The sequence below is a fragment of the Lepus europaeus genome, chromosome 3 (assembly GCF_033115175.1).
Source record: "Lepus europaeus isolate LE1 chromosome 3, mLepTim1.pri, whole genome shotgun sequence".
Classification (NCBI taxonomy): Eukaryota; Metazoa; Chordata; class Mammalia; order Lagomorpha; family Leporidae; genus Lepus; species Lepus europaeus.
The window spans coordinates 168,582,970-168,601,632 of NC_084829.1; the positions used below are offsets into that span (position 1 = coordinate 168,582,970).

The 18,663-nt window shown below is 52.2% G+C and overlaps 1 protein-coding gene across 1 annotated transcript in view; it reads right to left on the bottom strand.

Annotated features, from left to right (window-relative positions):
• The window catches only part of WDR27 (WD repeat domain 27), a 200,860-nt gene that overhangs the window by 144,523 nt on the left and 37,674 nt on the right, over positions 1 to 18,663 (bottom strand). The window contains exons 5-13 of the mRNA XM_062187037.1: positions 16,542 to 16,655; positions 14,980 to 15,031; positions 12,355 to 12,425; positions 11,623 to 11,743; positions 6,798 to 6,915; positions 5,755 to 5,864; positions 4,782 to 4,849; positions 3,742 to 3,863; positions 3,243 to 3,325 (exon numbers count right to left, since the gene is read on the bottom strand). Coding sequence (XP_062043021.1) covers positions 3,243 to 3,325; positions 3,742 to 3,863; positions 4,782 to 4,849; positions 5,755 to 5,864; positions 6,798 to 6,915; positions 11,623 to 11,743; positions 12,355 to 12,425; positions 14,980 to 15,031; positions 16,542 to 16,655 — 859 coding nt within the window. The remainder of the gene's footprint in view (positions 1 to 3,242; positions 3,326 to 3,741; positions 3,864 to 4,781; positions 4,850 to 5,754; positions 5,865 to 6,797; positions 6,916 to 11,622; positions 11,744 to 12,354; positions 12,426 to 14,979; positions 15,032 to 16,541; positions 16,656 to 18,663) is intronic.

The window sequence follows — 18,663 nt, forward strand, 5'->3', positions numbered from 1 at the left end:
GCCCACCTCACCCACAGACAGCAGAAACCTTCCCAGAGCCATCTGCTTCTGCTGCTCCACCCCGGCAGGGTGTGCCCCAGTACACTGAGGGGATGCGAGCACCTCACATCCTAAGTGGGTGCCCAGCCCCTTGCCAACTCTCCCAGCCAAAGTGGGGAATGTGGATTTTTCCCCTCTGGTAAAATCCCCTGGTCACACACGTGAGCTGTGGCAGCCTCTACTGGTACCACGATGGCACTTTATCCCCAACAGAAGCCAGGTATACCATGCCCCCTGCTAGGGCTCCAGGCCAGACGCAAAGTCAGTGTGGCCATAAGTTTCTCCCTCACGCAACAACACCAATGGCACAGGCTGCTGCCATCCGCTCTCGCCTCTCTCTCGGAAGCTGCCATCTCCTCCAGCCCCTGCTGTGGGAGTCGTGGGGTCCCTGCTCATTGCTGTGTGTCTGCACTTTCCACACTGCCCCATGGCATCCCTCTTCTTTCTGTAGAATCTCCACTGCAAACGTCTCTCCAGTGCTCCCCTGGGAACACACTTCTACTACTTCTGCTGTCTTCCCCTGGTCAGAATCAGCTCATCTTTTCCCTATTCAGCCATCCTGGAATCCCCCTAATTAATAATAATTTAGACACAGAGGGAGAGAGAGAATCTCCCATCTGCTGTTCCATTGCCCAAATGCTACTGATTTTCTGTATATTGATTTTGTGTCCTGCAACCCTACTGAATTCATTTATTAGACTGAGTAGTTGTGTGTGGAGTCTGGGAACTTTTACATAAGGTTACGTCATCTGCAAATACAGGTAATTTCACTTCTTCCTGTCCAGCTGGGATGTCTTTTCTTTCTTTGCCGTCTCTGATTCCCTTGCCAAGTACTGTATGTGAAAGAGCACCCTTAGCTCCTTTCCAGACCACTACTAGACTTGTAATGTCAGCTGTGCGCTTCCCACAAACGGTCCTTACTGTGCTGAGAAACTTTCCTTCTACGCCTAACCGCCGGGTGCTGAGGAAGAAGGCTGGACTTCGTCAAGCACTTGCCACTGAATTGATCGACATCTACTGGTGTGATGTACCTCATGGACTGATTTGTTTAACAATCCCTGTGGGTCAGCACTGTGGCATAGTGGGCTAAGCCTCTGCCTGTGGCATCGGCGTCCCATATAGGCACCAATTCATGTCCAAGCTGCTCCTCTTCCAATCTAGCTCTCTGCTTATGGCCTGGGAAAGCTGTGGACGATGGCCCAAGTGCTTGGGCCCCTGCACTCATGAGGGAGACCCAGAAGAAGCTCCTGGCTGCTGGCTTTAGCTGGCCCAGCTCTGGCCATTGCAGCCATTTGGGGATGGAATTCCAGCAGATGGAAGACCTCTCTCTGTCTCTCCCTCTCTCTGTCTGTAACTCTGCCTCCCAAATAAATAAATAAAATCTTAAAAGAAAAAAAACAATCCCTGCATGCCAGGATAAACCCCACTAGGTCATGATTCAATCTTCCAGAAAAGGAACAAGGGAGCAACACAGCAAATGTAAAACAACAAAACAGCAGAAGTTCTTATCTAATAATAACACCCTGACTACAAGTAGACTGGATTCTCCAATGAAAAGACACACAGTGGGAGCCACCTTTGTGGCACCGTGGGTAGTGCCCTGACCTGTGGCACCAGCACCCCCTGGGCACCCCCAGTTCATGTCCCAGCTGCTCCACTTCCAATTCAGCTCTCTGCTATGGCCTGGGAAAAGCAGTGGAAGATGGCCCAAGTGTTTGGGCCCCTGCACCCACATGGGAGACCTGAAGTTCCTGGTTCTTGCTTTGGCTTAGCCCAGCTCTGGCTGTTGTGGCTACCGAGGGAATGAACCAGTGGGGAGAAGTGCTCTCACTTGCTCACTCTCTCTCTAACTCTGCCTTTCAAATAAATAAGTCTTTAAAAAAATACATGGAGTAGATACAAAGCAGACCCCACTGTGTGCTGCCTACAAGAGTCTCACTAGCCTTTAATTTTTTTTTTAATTTTTTGTTTTTTTTTATTTTTTGACAGGCAGAGTGGACAGTGAGAGAGAGAAACAGAGAGAAAGGTCTTCCTTTTTGCCGTTGGTTCACCCTCCAATGGCCACCGCAGCTGGCGCACTGCGGCTGGTGCACCGCGTTGATCCGATGGCAGGAGCCAGGAGCCAGGTGCTTTATCCTGGTCTCCCATGGGGTACAGGGCCCAAGCACTTGGGCCATCCTCCACTGCACTCCCGGGCCACAGCAGAGAGCTGGCCTGGAAGAGGGGCAACCGGGACAGAATCCGGTGCCCTGATCGGGACTAGAACCCGGTGTGCCAGCACCGCAAGGCGGAGGATTAGCCTAGTGAGCCGCGGCACGGGCCCTCACTAGCCTTTAAAGACAGATTTACGCTCAAAGTGGAAGGATGGAAAAAGATATTCCATGTAAGGGACACCCAAAAAGAGCAACTGTGGCTATGCTTACATCTGATATATAAACTTTAAGTCAGAAAATGCCACGGTCTGGCACTGTGGCTTAGCAGGCTGAAGGCCTGGCCTGCAGCACCGGCATCCCATAGGCATCCCATAAGGGCGCCAGTTTAAGTCCCGGCTGCTCCTCTTCCCATCCAGCTCTCTGCTGTGGCCTGGGAAAGCAGTGGAGGATGGCCCAAGTCCTAGGGCCCCTGCACTCTCATGGGAGACCCAGAGGAGGCTCCTGGTTCCTGGCTTTGGATCAGCTCAGCTCTGGCCATTGCGGCCATCTGGGGAGTGAACCAGTAGATAGAAGACCTCTCTCCCTCTCTCTGGCTCTACCTGTCGCTGTTACTCTTTCAAATACATAAAATAAATCCTTAAAAAAAAAAAAAAGAAACTGTCACAAAAGAATAAAAGGAGTCAATTTATCAGGAGAATTTACCAATTCTAGATACACACATATCGAGCATTGCAGCAACTAAAAACAAAAAGCCAATAGTAACGGACACATGGGAGGAGAGGGGTAGCAACATGAGCATAGGAACTGCAACCCCCACACTGTCAGCACCGAGCCGGCCTTCAAGCCCCACACTGTCAGCACCGAGCTGGCCTTCAAGCCCCACACTCTTAGCACTGAGCCGGCCTACAGACAGAGTTACGGAGGGATAACAGAAGTGAACTTTGCGCTTCTGACCCATGAAGCGGACAGAAATGGACAGAGTTTGGCACACGTGGGCTGTAACGGGAGGAACGCGTCTGCGGCTTCTGCCCCACGGTATGTCACACTAACCGGGTTGTGTCTGACTGACAGGCTTCGTTCTTTTCCCCTTAACAGTTCCACAATAGAGTGGCGATGTCGGTGAGACACAGGAGCTAAAATTAAACAAAACCACACTGTGAGAGCAAACAGGTATGAGACAGAGTTACGTCAAGGAAATACGATCTCTAAGGATCACAGTGACTAACTCGTGGTGCGAGGCACAGACAGTGTTCGGAAAGGAAACTATCAAGATGATTCTTACTCCAGCAAGAGAAAAATCAATCTATTTTAATCAAAGTACGATTTTATAACTTCAATTATATTCCAGAATAAAATAAGGTTTTGCATGGAAATACACTCTGAACCACTTAGTTTTAAACAAGATAGAAGCAAAAGCAGGAAGAACAATTCTTTCAGGCAGGGGGTGTAGCTGGGAGTTTACCAAACTTTCCTTCCTTTCTTAACAGAAAGGCACGTAGATGCTGTGACCCCATACAGCCGTGAGGGCGTCACCGGGAGGAGCCTGTACCTGGCCAGCACAGAGAGGCTCCGCCCCGCGGCCAGGCTGCCCTGAGACCTCAGCAGGGCCACCACGTCGATGTCCAGCACAGCAATCTCGTTTCCAAACAAGGAGGTGAGCAGGCACACTGCCTGTGAGGGGCGGAGCCGAGAGAGAATCATCACGTCACACAACTCTAGCCGTAAGCAGACTTGAAAAATTAATACTTAGCAAGCTGTTAAAATATTATGCTGAAGAAAGTAAGTGTAAATCAAAAGTAGAGCTAAGTATGTTACAGGTGTATCATGGGAAATGTCTGATGACCGACCTTGTGCTCAGAGTGTATTACAGGTGTATCATGGGAAATGTCTGATGGCCGACCTTATGATCGGAGCATGTTACAGGTGTATCATGGGAAATGTCTGATGACTGACCTTATGATCAGAGCATGTTACAGGTGTATCATGGGAAATGTCTGATGGCCGACCTTGTGCTCAGAGCATGCTACAGGTGTATCATGGGAAATGTTTGATGACCGACCTTGTGCTCAGAGTGTATTACAGGTGTATCATGGGAAATGTCTGATGGCCGACCTTATGATCGGAGCATGTTACAGGTGTAACACGGGAAATATCTGATGACCGACCTTGTGCTCAGAGTGTGTTACAAGTGTATCATAGGAAATGTCTGATGGCCGACCTTATGATCAGAGCATGTTACAGGTGTAACACGGGAAATATCTGATGACCGACCTTGTGCTCAGAGTGTGTTACAAGTGTATCATAGGAAATGTCTGATGGCCGACCTTATGATCGGAGCATGTTACAGGTATAACACAGGAAATGTCTGATGACCGACCTTGTGCTCAGAGCATGTGACAGGTGTATCATGGGAAATGTCTGATGGCCGACCTTATGATCAGAGCATGTTACAGGTGTATCATGGGAAATGTCTGATGGCTGACCTTATGATCAGAGCATGTTACAGGTGTATCATGGGAAATGTTTGATGACTGACCTTATGATCAGAGTATGCTACAGGTGTAACATGGAAAATGCTTGATGACCGACCTTATGCTCATGGGCTCCACTCATCACTGCACATGACCCAGCAACTCGAATGCTAAGGCTCCGGAAATCTTGATTTTCAAACATAAACAAATGACATTTTAGAGGCCAGCATTCACTGGCTGCTCTGCCTCCTGTCTGCAGGCGCCCACCCCAGGCCAGGCACGGTGCTGGGGCCCTCCCCAGGGGGGGCATGGGCTCCTTCCTCTCGGGCAGTGTGGGCTGGTGGAGAAGCCAGAATCCAGCATGAGATCACAACATAAATGAGTTGTGACAGTGCTGGGGAAGAAACAGTTTGAAACAGGAACCTGCAACCCAGTCTGAAGCCAGAGACTGGCAGAGAGCTGGGAGGCCCAGGGGCAGGGGGAGGCAGCCACGTAGACAGGCAGCTGACGAGAAGAGCGCGTGGCCTCCGAGGAGGTGGAGCTGACGTGGGCCCGGCCAGTCTCCACGCGGGAAGGTTTACAGCAGGGATGATCATCGAATTTGCTGAGAAACCAGGGTGGCTCCGGGACTTTTGACCGGAGCAGGAGATCGGCTGGGGCTCTGGGCAAGAGAAGAGGAGGAACTGGAAACCCTCAGACTGCGTGTTCCTGGGAACGCGTGTGGCAGGAACAGGTGAGGTGTGCGAACTATTCCCACAGTTTTGCTGGGGACAAAAGCGGAGGCGAGGGCCAGGACTGGAGTGGCTGAGACACCCTGCGGCCCAGGAGCTGGTGAGGACGTCTAGGGCAGACGTCAGGTGCTCTGCAGGGGTTAGGGATGACGCTGTCAGAGCCTTGGAGAGACAAGAATGCCCGACGTTCACGGGGCACGTGGGCTACGTGCATCTGCCACTAAGGACCGAACACTCTTACCCTCAAGCCCAAACGACAAGATCTACACCAAACCTTCTGACTAACCAGGCATCAGTCAGGTGAAAATTCTAAAGTCCTATGCAGTTTCTATCAAAGGCCATTTGAGTTTATGATCTTACCCTTGTACTGTAAAACAGCTTCCAGGTCAAAGTTTGCCAGGTTCAGCATGAACAAGCCGGCAGTGCTCCCAATCCACAAGTGTCTGGAGTTCTGGGAGGCGCAGCTGGCCCTGAGGGAGGGGGACAGCATCCTGCTGACCCGACGCCTCGCAGCCAGGGCCACACCGCCCACTGAGCACCTGCTGGTTCCGGTTCTCCTCACAGGAGGGGGAGCACCCACATGGCTCCAGGTCCCTCAGGCGACCCTATCTGCCAAAGCACTGGGTGGTTCCTACAACTTGTAAGTAACTTTTGAACTCACTGTTGAGATTCCCAGGTACCCACAGTCTACTGAAGACAACTAACTCAAAATGGCCATAGCCTGGTACCTGACCCAGCTCCACTCTGGAGCGCATGGGACTTGTTCCCATCCAAGGTGATGGAAGAGTCTGGAGCCTGCATCCTTTATAGGCCCACCCCTCAGGTGAGCGTCCCAGCTCGGGTGGGAGTCACTCAGGGCAGCATCGCAGTCCAGGTGAGTATCCTGCCCCAGGGAGCATCCTGGCTCCGACGCGCCTACAGGCCCAGGTGGGCATCCGATGCCACGGCAGCCCCATAACTACAGATGCTGCCAGCTGCGTCTGTGATGACAAAATAAACTCAAGTAGAAAACGCACTGGCCCACGGCAGCAGAGTGACACAGACGCCACCACAGGTGTGAGTGCTGCTGTCAGCAGATAGACAGAGCTCTGTGCGGGGTGCCAGGCTTGGGCTCGCGCGGCCCCCCAGCTCCGCTGTGCTCACAGGGCCTCCTCCTTCCAGCCCCAGCTGGAGCAGCAAAGCAGCCTTCATCTCCCATGGGTTCATTCGTGGGCCCAGCTGACCAACTGACCGGTTTCACCACTTGCAACGAACTAGGCACCTGAGAACGCTCACGGCTAGTCATAATCAGACAGAAGCTATTGGGCTCCATTTTGGTCATTCTTAAAAACTGAACCCATTGGCCATTTCATCCATGTAAGAGGTTTTCCCTCTCTGGCTTTGGCCAGATTCACCCCACTTACAAACCACACTCAGAATTCAGAACGGGTGAAAGGTCACAGTGTCCAAAGCTCAGGATGGGAAGTGTCGCTTCAACCTCTTCTCTTTCCGGTTCATTTGTGGAGCGAAGCTGCCTCTCACCTAAGGAACAGAATCACTGATGATCTGAGAAATGAGACGGAATCGTCAGTCAAGTTCCAAGGCCGACAGTGAAGGGCACTGGGGCAGCGCGGTTAAGAAGCTGCTCGGGACACCTGCACTGCGCGTCACTGCCTGGTTTCCTGCTAGCGTGCACGCCGAGAGGCGGCAGACAGTGGCTCCACGACGTGGGTGTCTGCCACCACGTGGGAAGCCCAGATGGTGCTCCTGGCTCTTTGCTTGGGCTTGGCCCAGCCCTGAGTGTTGGTAGTTGGGGAACAAAGCAGCAGACGGAAGATCTGTATGTATGTGTGGGTCTGTCTCTGTCTCTTCAAAGAAAGTGAAGATAAATTTCCAATAAAGGCGAGTGATTAATACAGGGGAACGCAGCAGTAAGTGTATCCCGAGAATAGCTGAACTGTGTACTTTCTCTTTGCTGCTAAATCTTACTCCTCCACTATCCACCCACACCTCATGCTCAAATCGCTTTGTGCATCAGCAGGCAAGAACCCTGCAACAGAAGCCGGGGGTTCCAGTTAAGAACCGGGAAGGTCAGAGAGATCACTGTTAGCTCCCTGACGTTCTGCACGTCTTACAGATTATGATCAACCTGGCAGATGTGTTAGTGGAGTTTTTTTTTTTCTTTTCTTAGAAAGGCAGAGAGAGAGAGATACGAACAGAGTGCCCCCATCCGCTGGTTCACTCCCCAGGCCCCTGAGATGGGCAGGGCTGGGTTAAGCTGAAACCAGGAGTCAGAAAGTCAATCTCCTTCTCACGATGGCTCGGGGATGGACAAGGATCCTTCTAACCACGGCCCATGATGGCTCGGGGATGGACAAGGATCCTTCTAACCACGGCCCATGATGGCTCGGGGATGGACATGGATCCTTCTAACCACGGCCCATGATGGCTCGGGGATGGACATGGGATCCTTCTAACCACGGCCCATGATGGCTCGGGGATGGACATGGATCCTTCTAACCACGGCCCATGATGGCTCGGGGATGGACATGGGATCCTTCTAACCACGGCCCATGATGGCTCGGGGATGGACATGGGATCCTTCTAACCACGGCCCATGTTGGCTCGGGGATGGACATGGATCCTTCTAACCACAGCCCATGATGGCTCGGGGATGGAAAAGTGATCATTGTAAGCACCTCTCTTTTTTTTTTTTAAGATTGAGTTACTTATCTGAAAGTCAGAGTTACAGAAGGAAGAGACAGAGAGAAAGTGAGAGAGACGGAGAGATCAATCTTCTAGTCACTGGGTCACTACCCAAGTGGCTACAACAGCCAGGGCTGAGCCAGGAGCTTCATCCAGGTCTCCCACGTGGGTGGCAGGGGCCCAAGCACTTGGGCCTTCTTTCACTGCTTTTCCCAGGCCATTATCAGGGAGCTGGATTGCAAGTGGAGCAGCTGGGACATTAACTGGTGCCATATGGGATGCTGGTGTCACAGGGAGTGGCTTAACCCACTATGCCACAATGCTGGCCCCTCTAGCCCCCTCTTATGATGGTTAGGAATAGACGTGGGATCCTTCTAACCACGGCCCATGATGGCTCAGGGATGGACATGGGATCCTTCTAACCACGGCCCATGATGGCTCAGGGATGGACATGGGATCCTTCTAACCACGGCCCATGATGGCTCGGGGATGGACATGGGATCCTTCTAACCACGGCCCATGATGGCTCGGGGATGGACATGGATCCTTCTAACCACGGCCCATGATGGCTCAGGGATGGACATGGGATCCTTCTAACCACGGCCCATGATGGCTCGGGGATGGACATGGGATCCTTCTAACCACGGCCCATGATGGCTCAGGGATGGACATGGGATCCTTCTAACCACGGCCCATGATGGCTCGGGGATGGACATGGGATCCTTCTAACCACGGCCCATGATGGCTCGGGGATGGAAAAGTGATCATTGTAAGCACCTCTCTCTTTTTTTTTTTTTTTAAGATTGAGTTACTTATCTGAAAGTCAGAGTTACAGAAGGAAGAGACAGAGAGAAAGTGAGAGAGATGGAGAGATCAATCTTCTAATCACTGGGTCACTACCCAAGTGGCTACAACAGCCAGGGCTGAGCCAGGAGCTTCATCCAGGTCTCCCACGTGGGTGGCAGGGGCCCAAGCACTTGGGCCATCTTCCACTGCTTTTCCCGGGCCGTTATCAGGGAGCTGGATCGCAAGTGGAGCAGCTGGGACATGAACTGGTGCCATATGGGATGCTGGTGTCACAGGGAGTGGCTTAACCCACTATGCCACAATGCTGGCCCCTCTAGCCCCCTCTTATGATGGTTAGGAATAGACGTGGGATCATTCTATCCACCTCTTAGGACGCCTCAGGAACAGACACGTGGCCGTTCTAACGATTTCTCATGATGGCTCAAAGAATGAACATTGATTCAATCAGCTCCATGCAGGCTGAGGGGGATGATCCTTGGGGCTCCTGGAAAAGGTTTCTGCCTTTGGTGCAAGGAGACACACCATCGTCTTTAAAAATAGTTATTATTTCTCCTCACTTTGCTCGGAAGTGCTTTGGCCTTTTACAGCCATGAGTGGGGACACCATAGAAACTCTGAGGATGACTAGATGGAGGACACCCCTGGCTCCTCAATGACATTGTCATGCTGCTGAATTAAACTATTCAGTAGGGCTGGCGCCGTGGCTCACTAGGTTAATCCTCCGCCTGTGGTGCCGGCATCCCATATGGGCGCCAGATCCTGTCCCGGTTGCTCCACTTCCAGTCCAGCTCTCTGCTGTGGCCCAGGAAGGCAGTGGAGGATGGCCTAGGTGCTTGGGCCCTGCACCCGCATGGGAGACCAGGAGGAGGTGCCTGGCTCCTGGCTTTGGATCTGCGTGACACTGGCCGTGGGGCCATTTGGGGAGTGAACCAGCAGAAGGAAGACCTTTCTGTCTCTCTCTCACTGTCTATAGCTCTACCTGTTATATACATTTTTTAAAAACTATTCAGTAAATGGATAGCCACCCATGTGGGGAGTGTTCAAATGGTGCATATTGCAAAGAAAGGAATGGCCTTGGGGTTCCCGGGAAATAAACTCTAAGTTGTTATCTTTCTTGGTAAGAACATCTTTTCATATCTTGGGTCTTGGAACCCATGACTGGTCTGACCTCTGGAAAGACTAGAGACCGCGTAACTCGGGTCACTCGTGCAGGCATCTGTGCCCCCTCCCCAGTGAAGACTCTGGACACCAACATTCAGCAGAACGCCCCTGACTGATGATCCTTGTATGTATCATACAGATCACCATATAGCTCCGATGGGAGAAAAAAACTGGAAGTTCGGAAATGTTTGCTCCTGAATTCCAGCTTATGCATCTGTCTCCTTTACTACATTTGCATGACTTTACTATAATCATGGGCTGGCGCTATGGGTCACTTGGCTAATCCTCCGCCTGCGGTACCAGCACCCCAGGTTCTAGTCCCGGTTGGGGCACTGGATTCTGTCCCGGTTGCTCCTTTTCCAGTCCAGCTCTCTGCTATGGCCCAGGAGGGCAGTGGAGGATGCCCAGGTGCTTGGGTCCCTGCACCCGCATGGGAGACCAGGAGGAAGCACCTGGCTCCTGGCTTTGGATCAGCACAGCGCGCCGGCTGCAGCAGCCATTTGGGGGGTGAACCAACGGAAAGGAAGACCTTTCTCTCTGTCTCTCTCTCTCTCACTAACTCTGGCTGTCAAAAAAAAAAAAAAAGAATTGCTTCAGTAATAAACAGGTATACATAGCATAAACACAGCAATGAAAGCCAAGGCCTAAGCCATCAGAAAAACACAGGCGGCGCGGGAGGGAGAAGCGGCATCCCATAAGGGTGCTGGTTCAAGTCCTGGCTGCTTCACTTCCAATCCAGCTCCCTTGTAAGGCTCCTGGGAGAGGCCTGGCCCAGCCCTGGCAGCAGTTTGGGGAGTGAATCGGCAGATAGAAGATTTGTCTCTCTCTCTACCTCTGCCTCTCCTTTTCTGTGCCTCTTTCAAATAAATAAATCAATCTTTTAAAAAGAAGAAGAGGAAGAGGAAGAAGAAGAAAAAGAAAGGAAGGAAGGAAGGAAGGAAGGAAGGAAGGAAGGAAGGAAGGAAGGAAGAAAGAAAGAAAGAAAGAAAGAAAGAAAGAAAGAAAGAAAGAAAGAAAGAAAGAAAACCACAAGCCTGTTAGATAAAGGTAATTTCTAACCTCGCACAACAGGAAACCATATGAAGCCATCTGCAACAAACAAAACTACAAGAAAGAGTAAGGAGACATCCATGGTGACCTCAAAAGTCCTCAAGGCCCATGAAGGAAGGCACCAACAGCACCAAAACTAACCAGCACTGTTCCCAGCGGGGCCTGCTCCTGGGACGTGCAAATAGGACTAGGATGTGGACAAGGGGAAGCTACCCCGGGGAGCAGACCAGGTGGGCGCCTGCTCATCAGGAACCGCCGCTGGGGCTGGGGGTGGCCGCCCTGACCCCCACGACAGCCCCTACACCCCACCCCTCGTACCTGTGTCTGCACCCCACTCCTCTGTCCCTCACATGACCCGCCGGCGCCCCAGCAGCCATCTGAGGCCCGGACCCCAAACTTTCCAAATGAGGGACTTTCTCCTCGGTGCTCTCTCCACTTCCTCCAACGGGGCCCTGGACCCAGCGCCCTGGGAAGCAGAGGCAGCCGTCACTCGTCACTGGCACGCGCTGGGGAGGGGACAACGCACCTGGCAGCGTGCACAGCCGGGACTTCAGCCTTCGAGTGAAGAAGGCCTCTCTCCTCTTCCTCAGGTCCATGTGGGCCACAAGGCGGTATCGATGTCTTTCTGCCAAACTGAATATCCACAGCTGTGAAAGCAAGGCACAGGGACGCACACCGCTCACCACGACTCCATGGGGTGACCCGGAGGGCCGCAGGCCGGAAGCGCACGCGCACCATCCTTCCGCCGCCCAAGCCCTAGCTCTGATGGGCTCGCCAGGGCAGACGCTGGCGTCGGGTCAGGCCGAGCTCTGCTGGGCGTCCAACAGCCCAGGGCCAGCCTCTCCACACACAACACGGTGCGGCTCCAAAGCCATCTGGTGACAAGACTCAGGGAGAGACAAAAACAACTCCATCTCCACATAAGTGACGTTCTCAGATCATAGCGACCGCAACTTTCTCCATGCTTTCTGAAATGACCCCACAGTAATCGCTCCCAAAACTCTCTGAAACATCAACTATCTTCAAACTTTCAGATACACGCAGCCGACGCTCTCGGCTCTATGGGTAGGCCCTGGTGAGGTCCAGGGCCACACATCAGCTTCTGGACAGTGGCTCGCCCATCCCCCGACGCCCAGGGGCCCACCGCTGACGCACACGGGCCCCTAACAGGCCTCTCACCTGGCCATCGGCAGACCCAGCTTCTGGACAGTGGCTCGCCCATCCCCCGACGCCCAGGGGCCCCTAACAGGCCTCTCACCTGGCCATCGGCAGACCCAGTGACAAGCTGCTTGCTGCCTGCCTCAAGGTATAAACTCAGCAGAGGACACGCTGTGGAGAGAGCAGAAAACGCCAAGCTTTACAACACCTACTACCTTGTGAGCCAAAAACTATCACAATATTTTTTAAGACTTATTTATTTTGTTTGAAAGGCAGAGTTACAGTGAGAAAGACAGTGACAGAGAGAAAGAGATCTTCCATCTGCTGGTTCACGGACAGCTGCCAGGAGTTCATCGAGGTCTCCCACATCGTGACAGAGGCCCCAGCACCTGTGCCATCTTCTGTTGCTTTTCTCAGGCCATTAGCAGGGAGCTGGGCCTGAAATCGAACAGCCGGGACTTGAACCAGCACTCATAAGGGATGCAGGTGCCACAGGCGGTGACGTGCCACAGGTGCTAACCTAACATGCCACGCCACAATGCCAGCCCCTCATATTTCTCTCAGTCAAGTTTGAACTCAGTTTAAAATATTCTGAAATTACTTCTTTAACCAAGAGGTAAAAACTGTAAGTGAACACTGATTCTGAAAACCACATCATCACGAGGGAGATGATGCAGCTGCCCCAAGAGAAAGCCCGCGCCGCTCTGAATTCCAGCCCACCACCAATGCAGCTGCCCCAAGAGAAAGCCTGAGGCTCCGTGGCGCTCTGAATTCCAGCCCACCACCAATGCAGCTGCCCCAAGAGAAAGCCCGCGCTGCTCTGAATTCCAGCCCACCACCAATGCAGCTGCCCCAAGAGAAAGCCCGCGCCGCTCTGAATTCCAGCCCACCACCAATGCAGCTGCCCCAAGAGAAAGCCCGCAGCGCTGTGAATTCCAGCCCACCACCAATGCAGCTGCCCCAAGAGAAAGCCCACGCCGCTCTGAATTCCAGCCCACCACCAATGCAGCTGCCGAATCCAACTTCCCAGGCCCTGACCCAGAGACCAGCACAGGCACCTGGAGCAGAACGATTCCGGAGTCAGCTGGGAATAATAACAGTATGGACTTAGTGATGAAAGCCGATATCTTGCTTAAAAAACAAAGACAAAACCTGTTGCCCACGGGCAGCTACGTAGCACAGGGGTTAGGTTACTGCTTCAGATAAGCACATCCCACATCCAAGTGTGTGGTTCAGTCCCAGCCACTGCACTCTGATCCATTTTCCTGGAAATGTGTCCCCTGGGAAGCAGCAGAAGGTGGCCCAAATACTTGGGTCCCTGCACCCACACAGGAGACCTCGACTTGAGCTCTGTGTCCCCGGCTTGCCTGGTCCAATCTTGGCTGTTGAAAGCATTACACACTAAACCAGCAAATGGGTAATTCTTTCTATTTCTCCTTCTGTGCCTTTGAAATAAAGTGAAAATAAGTAAAAATGTAAAAGGAGATTGTTGGGGCCAGTGCTGTGGCATAGCAGATAAAGCTGCCACCTACAACACTGGCATCCCATACGGGTACTGGTTCATGCCCCGGCTGTCCCACTTTGGATCCAGCTCCCTGCTAATGCACCTGGGAAAAGCAACGGAAGATAGCCCAAGTATCTGGGCCCCCGCACCTACGTAGGAGACCAGGATGAAGCTCCTGGCTCCTGGCTTTGGCCTGGCTCTGTCCTGGCCACTGTGGCCATCTGATGAGTGAACCAGCAGACGGAAAATGTGTATGTGTCTGTGTGTGGGTTTGTGTGTATGTGTGTTTCTGTAACTCTTTCAAATAAATAAATCCTTTAAAAAATAAAAAAAAAAGTTCATTACGATGTCATTTAAAATTTTCTCAAAATTGCCATGAATTTAGAAAGACAATTAAATAAGTGGACAAAGAAAAACATCCAAAATCAACTTTATAAATTAATTTCAGAAAGAAAATGCCAGCATACTCCCAAGAAATGTGCTCTCGCCTTGAGACTGGTAAATATATTCGAGTTATTAAAATACTATGTCCTACACATGGAAAAATGAACCTCAGAAGAACTGTTGCATCTTTGGGAAAATGCAACCCTACCAGGTCACCAAGGATCTTAAGTGGCATTTCCACCTCATGGTAACCTACTCTCCCTCCCCAGTGAGACAGAATGTGCACACAGGAAAAGCAAACCCAATGCTAGAACAAGCACCACCACACAGCAGAGGGAAAGAGGTGGGGGCTGCAACACCCACCACACCCACCTGTGCTGGAGGAGCCCTGCCGTGCTTGGCCCCAACACCCTCACCTGGGGGGCGGGTGTTGGCTCCAGGAAAAAGCAGTGTGAAGAAAGCACAGCCACGTGGAATTTGGGAGCTGTGCACATCCGTCCCCAGCCCTCAGAGCACCACGAGCACCCACAGCTCTGGGCCTGCTCTCTGCGGGGCAGCACAGGGCCCTCCCAACCCCATCGTCTGAGAGCAGGTGAATTTCACACTGGGAACAACAAGGCTCAGGTTCCAGACATACGTCGAATTTCAAGTTAGAACCTTCGAAGACATCAGCTATTAAGTGAACCCTTCCCATGTGTGGACGGGAGGGCAGGGCTGTCTGGCGTGAGCAGGCTGATTCAGGGCCCCAGAGCATCCCTCCCTGGGCAGGGGCACGTGCCTGGGGAGCTTGGGCGACACACAGCCTATTTACAGGGCAGGAAAGGCCTTTAAATTTACCTGTGAGCACAGACGAACTGTACAGTAATGACTCCCGGGAAAGGTCCCAGACCTTTGGACAAACACAGGTTTCTTTAGAAGAGGGAAAATGTTGCCATTTTTGCTGTAAGTTGAACTAAAAGTTATACCTAATCACAATTGACCTATATGAATGGTTATCTAAAAGAAAATAATAAAATAAGTGTTATATAAATAATAAAACTATGGAAACACAATAAAAGTGGCGGAATCATAACAAAAAATAACAATAAAGTTAAAACACTTCCAAAAATAACCACATGTAGATTTAAAGGAAGTTGGAAGCCACAAAGCTAGGACAAGGTTAGAAAGGCTTCCCGGATCCTGACCCTGCCAAGGGCATATGAAGGGGGAGACAGTGCGGCCACCCAGGCCCGGGGCTGAGTCCGGACGGCAGGGCTGCTCCGTTGCTGGGGACACCGCTTGCCCACCGTCAGGACCGGCTCTGATGCTTCCAGAGTCATCTCCTCTCATTCCCAGACCAACAGGGAAGCAGCAGCCCCACCATTCCCTGTTTCAGCTAAGGAAAGCAGGGCACAACAGAGCTAATTCATGCAACAGTGGCGGGTTAGTGGTGCCCCTGGCATTCACTGGCGCTCAGACCACTGCACAGGGCAGGGAAACTCAACATTCTTAGGCGGTTTAAAGGGTTTTACCAGGTGGGAATCTCGAAATGACGGAGGAAGACATTGTCACAACCTCTCTCATCCAATGTGCACTGACAGCCCATGCCCCCCATCCCCCCCACCTCTCCACCCCCCAGACACACACCCCCCCACCCCACCCCCACCCCCACTTCTTTTCTCAGAGTTCAAGGTGCAACGCCCTCTCGTTGTGAGTTAAATAATAATGTAGCCAACTTGGAGCTCTTGGCACTGAATTGCATTTCAATGAATTCTCTGGAAAGCCTCCTTCAGCTCTGAGTCACGCGAGGCTGGAAGCTGGCGTTCCTGCTCTGAGTCCCCGTGGACAGAAGTCAGCTCTTAGCTCCGGGACCCGGGTCAGTGGAGGGGCCCCCGTCGTTGACACCAGCCAGTGAGAGAATGCAGGGTCCTAAGCCGGCCCTCCAGCCAGCCCAAACACCAGGATTGCTTTTCCGCACTGGGATTCAGGGCACCGGCCTTCTTACAGAAACGTGGCAGGAACGTGGCCCAGTGGTCAAGACACCCATATCAGTGCTTGGGCCAGAGCCCAGACCACCCCGTACCCCAACCTCCCGCTAAGGCAGACCCTGGGGGGCAACAGTGAGGACTCAAAGTGGTTGGGTTCTCGACATCCCTGTGGGAGGTCTACGTTGAGTTCTGGGTGCCTGGCGTCGGCCTGGCCCAGGCCCAGGGGTGGCGAGCACATGGGGAATAAAACGGCGGACAGGGAATCTTTCTCTCTCTTTCTCGCTCCCTCGCTCACTCTTTTTCTCCCTCCTCCTCCTTCTTCCTTTCCTCTCAAATAAATGAATTTTTTTAATTACACGCCAGTGGCCACAAACCGAAAGCACTACACCACCGTCTACGTCACAGGCTATCTGTCCAGGGTCCACACTGTACCTTAAAGCTTCTGTCTTCAGACACCGAGATGACCACATCTGCTTGCCAAGGACAGAACTCAACGGCAGTCACTGGGCCCACGTGGCCCTCCAGTTCTCCCAGGACGGACTGATCCTAACAGAATTTGTGAAGGAAGCTTAGTAACAGAATTTTCTGATTTCGTTCACAAGGTTGCATGTATAGCACAGTAAAGGTTCCTGTTAAAACAAATTCCACCTTATATAACCAGCTCCTCCAATCTGGAATCCTCTGTACACGCCAGATGCCTGAGCTACAAGGAAGGACAGGCAGCCATGATGGAGGAGAGACAGGAACTCAGTGAGGCCAACCTGCTCGTGGTTTCCCACCTCCCTCTGCCTCCGGCCCAAGGGTGTCTCTGCCACGGAGCCTGAGTGGCCCCTGGAGGGAGCTGGAGGATGTGACACTCTGCTGTCCTCTCCTCAGGCAGGCAGGCAGTAAGGCCCTACCCTCCAGCAATCAGAATGTATCCTCTCTTATCTTCCGATCGATCAGTCATCGCATCGCCCCCCCCCAATCAGTCATCGCATCGCCCCCCCATCAGTCATCGCATCGCCCCCCCATCAGTCATCGCATCGCCCCCCCCTCAATCAGTCATCGCATCACCCCCCCTCATAGATCAGTCATCGCATCGCCCCCCCTCATCAGTCATCGCATCACCCCCCCTCATAGATCAGTCATCGCATCGCCCCCCCTCATCAGTCATCGCATCACCCCCCCTCATAGATCAGTCATCGCATCGCCCCCCCTCATCAGTCATCGCATCACCCCCCCTCATAGATCAGTCATCGCATCGCCCCCCCCAATCAGTCATCGCATCACCCCCCCTCATCGATCAGTCATCGCATCGCCACCCCCCATCAGTCGGAATGTGCCTTAGTTCTTCCTCAGTCTGTGAGTCGGTAAGGACATCCCGTTCTCCGTAAGTCAGAACGCATCTTCGCTATGCTCTCATCAGGGCCAGTCGGTCACTAGCTCCCTTCCTCCATCAGTCATCCCCATTATTCTTCAGTCAGTAAACACCCGTCGATACAATGTATCTCCCCTTACTCCCCAGCCAGTCAGTCAGCCTTCCTCCACAAGTGGCCTGTATCTTCCTTTACCTCCAATAAACCCCCATTCCTCCATCAAGCAGGGTGTATCTCTGATCCGCTCCACTCAGTGAGTCAGCCAGCGGCTCCAGTACCACACTGTACCTTCCCTTTTCCTCCAACCAGCGACACACTTTCCTCCATTGATCAGAAAGTATCCTGAACCACCCTGATCAGTCAGCAAACCCCCCTTCCTCCATCAGTCAGAATGTATCTCCCTCGATCACCCAATCAGTGAGTCAGGCATTAACTTCTCCTGCCTCCAACAATAAGAATGAGTCTTGTTGTCTCTCATCCGATCAGTCAGTGACTCTCCCTTCCTCCATCAGTCAGAATGTATCTCCCTCTATCACCCAACCAGTGAGTCAGGCATTAACTTCTCCTGCCTCCAACAATAAGAATGAGTCTTGTTGTCTCTCATCCGATCAGTCAGTCTCTCCCTTCCTTCATCATTGAGAATGTATCAGCTCTTATCTTTCATTTGGTAAATCCCTCCTCCTCCAACAATCAGAATGTATCTTCCATTATCCTTCAATCAGTCATCAGTCAGTCTGGAAACCCCAGTTCCTGCATCAATCAAAATGTATTTTTCTTATCCTCCAATCAATAAACTCCTCTTCCTCCAACAACCAGAATGTGTCTTGTTATCTATCACCCACGCAGTCAGTAAGTCCCCCTCCCTCCATCAATCAGAATGTATCTATCCTGTGGTCTACCTCCCTCCATGTCTACTGTCTAGCAGTGAAGACTGATACTAACAAGACATGCATCATGGCCACTCATGAGTTTCTTTTCCTCCTTCCATCCGTAAAACTCCTTCCATCCCACCGGGCCCTGGAAGCCACTGTGCAGCTGGAATTCCACGCCATGCTTGACAAACAGGGTGCACAGCACACGGGGCCGAGAGTCAGCTCTGTCTGCTGAGTACTCCAGTGGGACTCCAGGACCCTAGCGGGGAGGGCACTTTCCTTGAACTTTTTCAGTATTCAATTTAGACAAGAAAAATAATATAC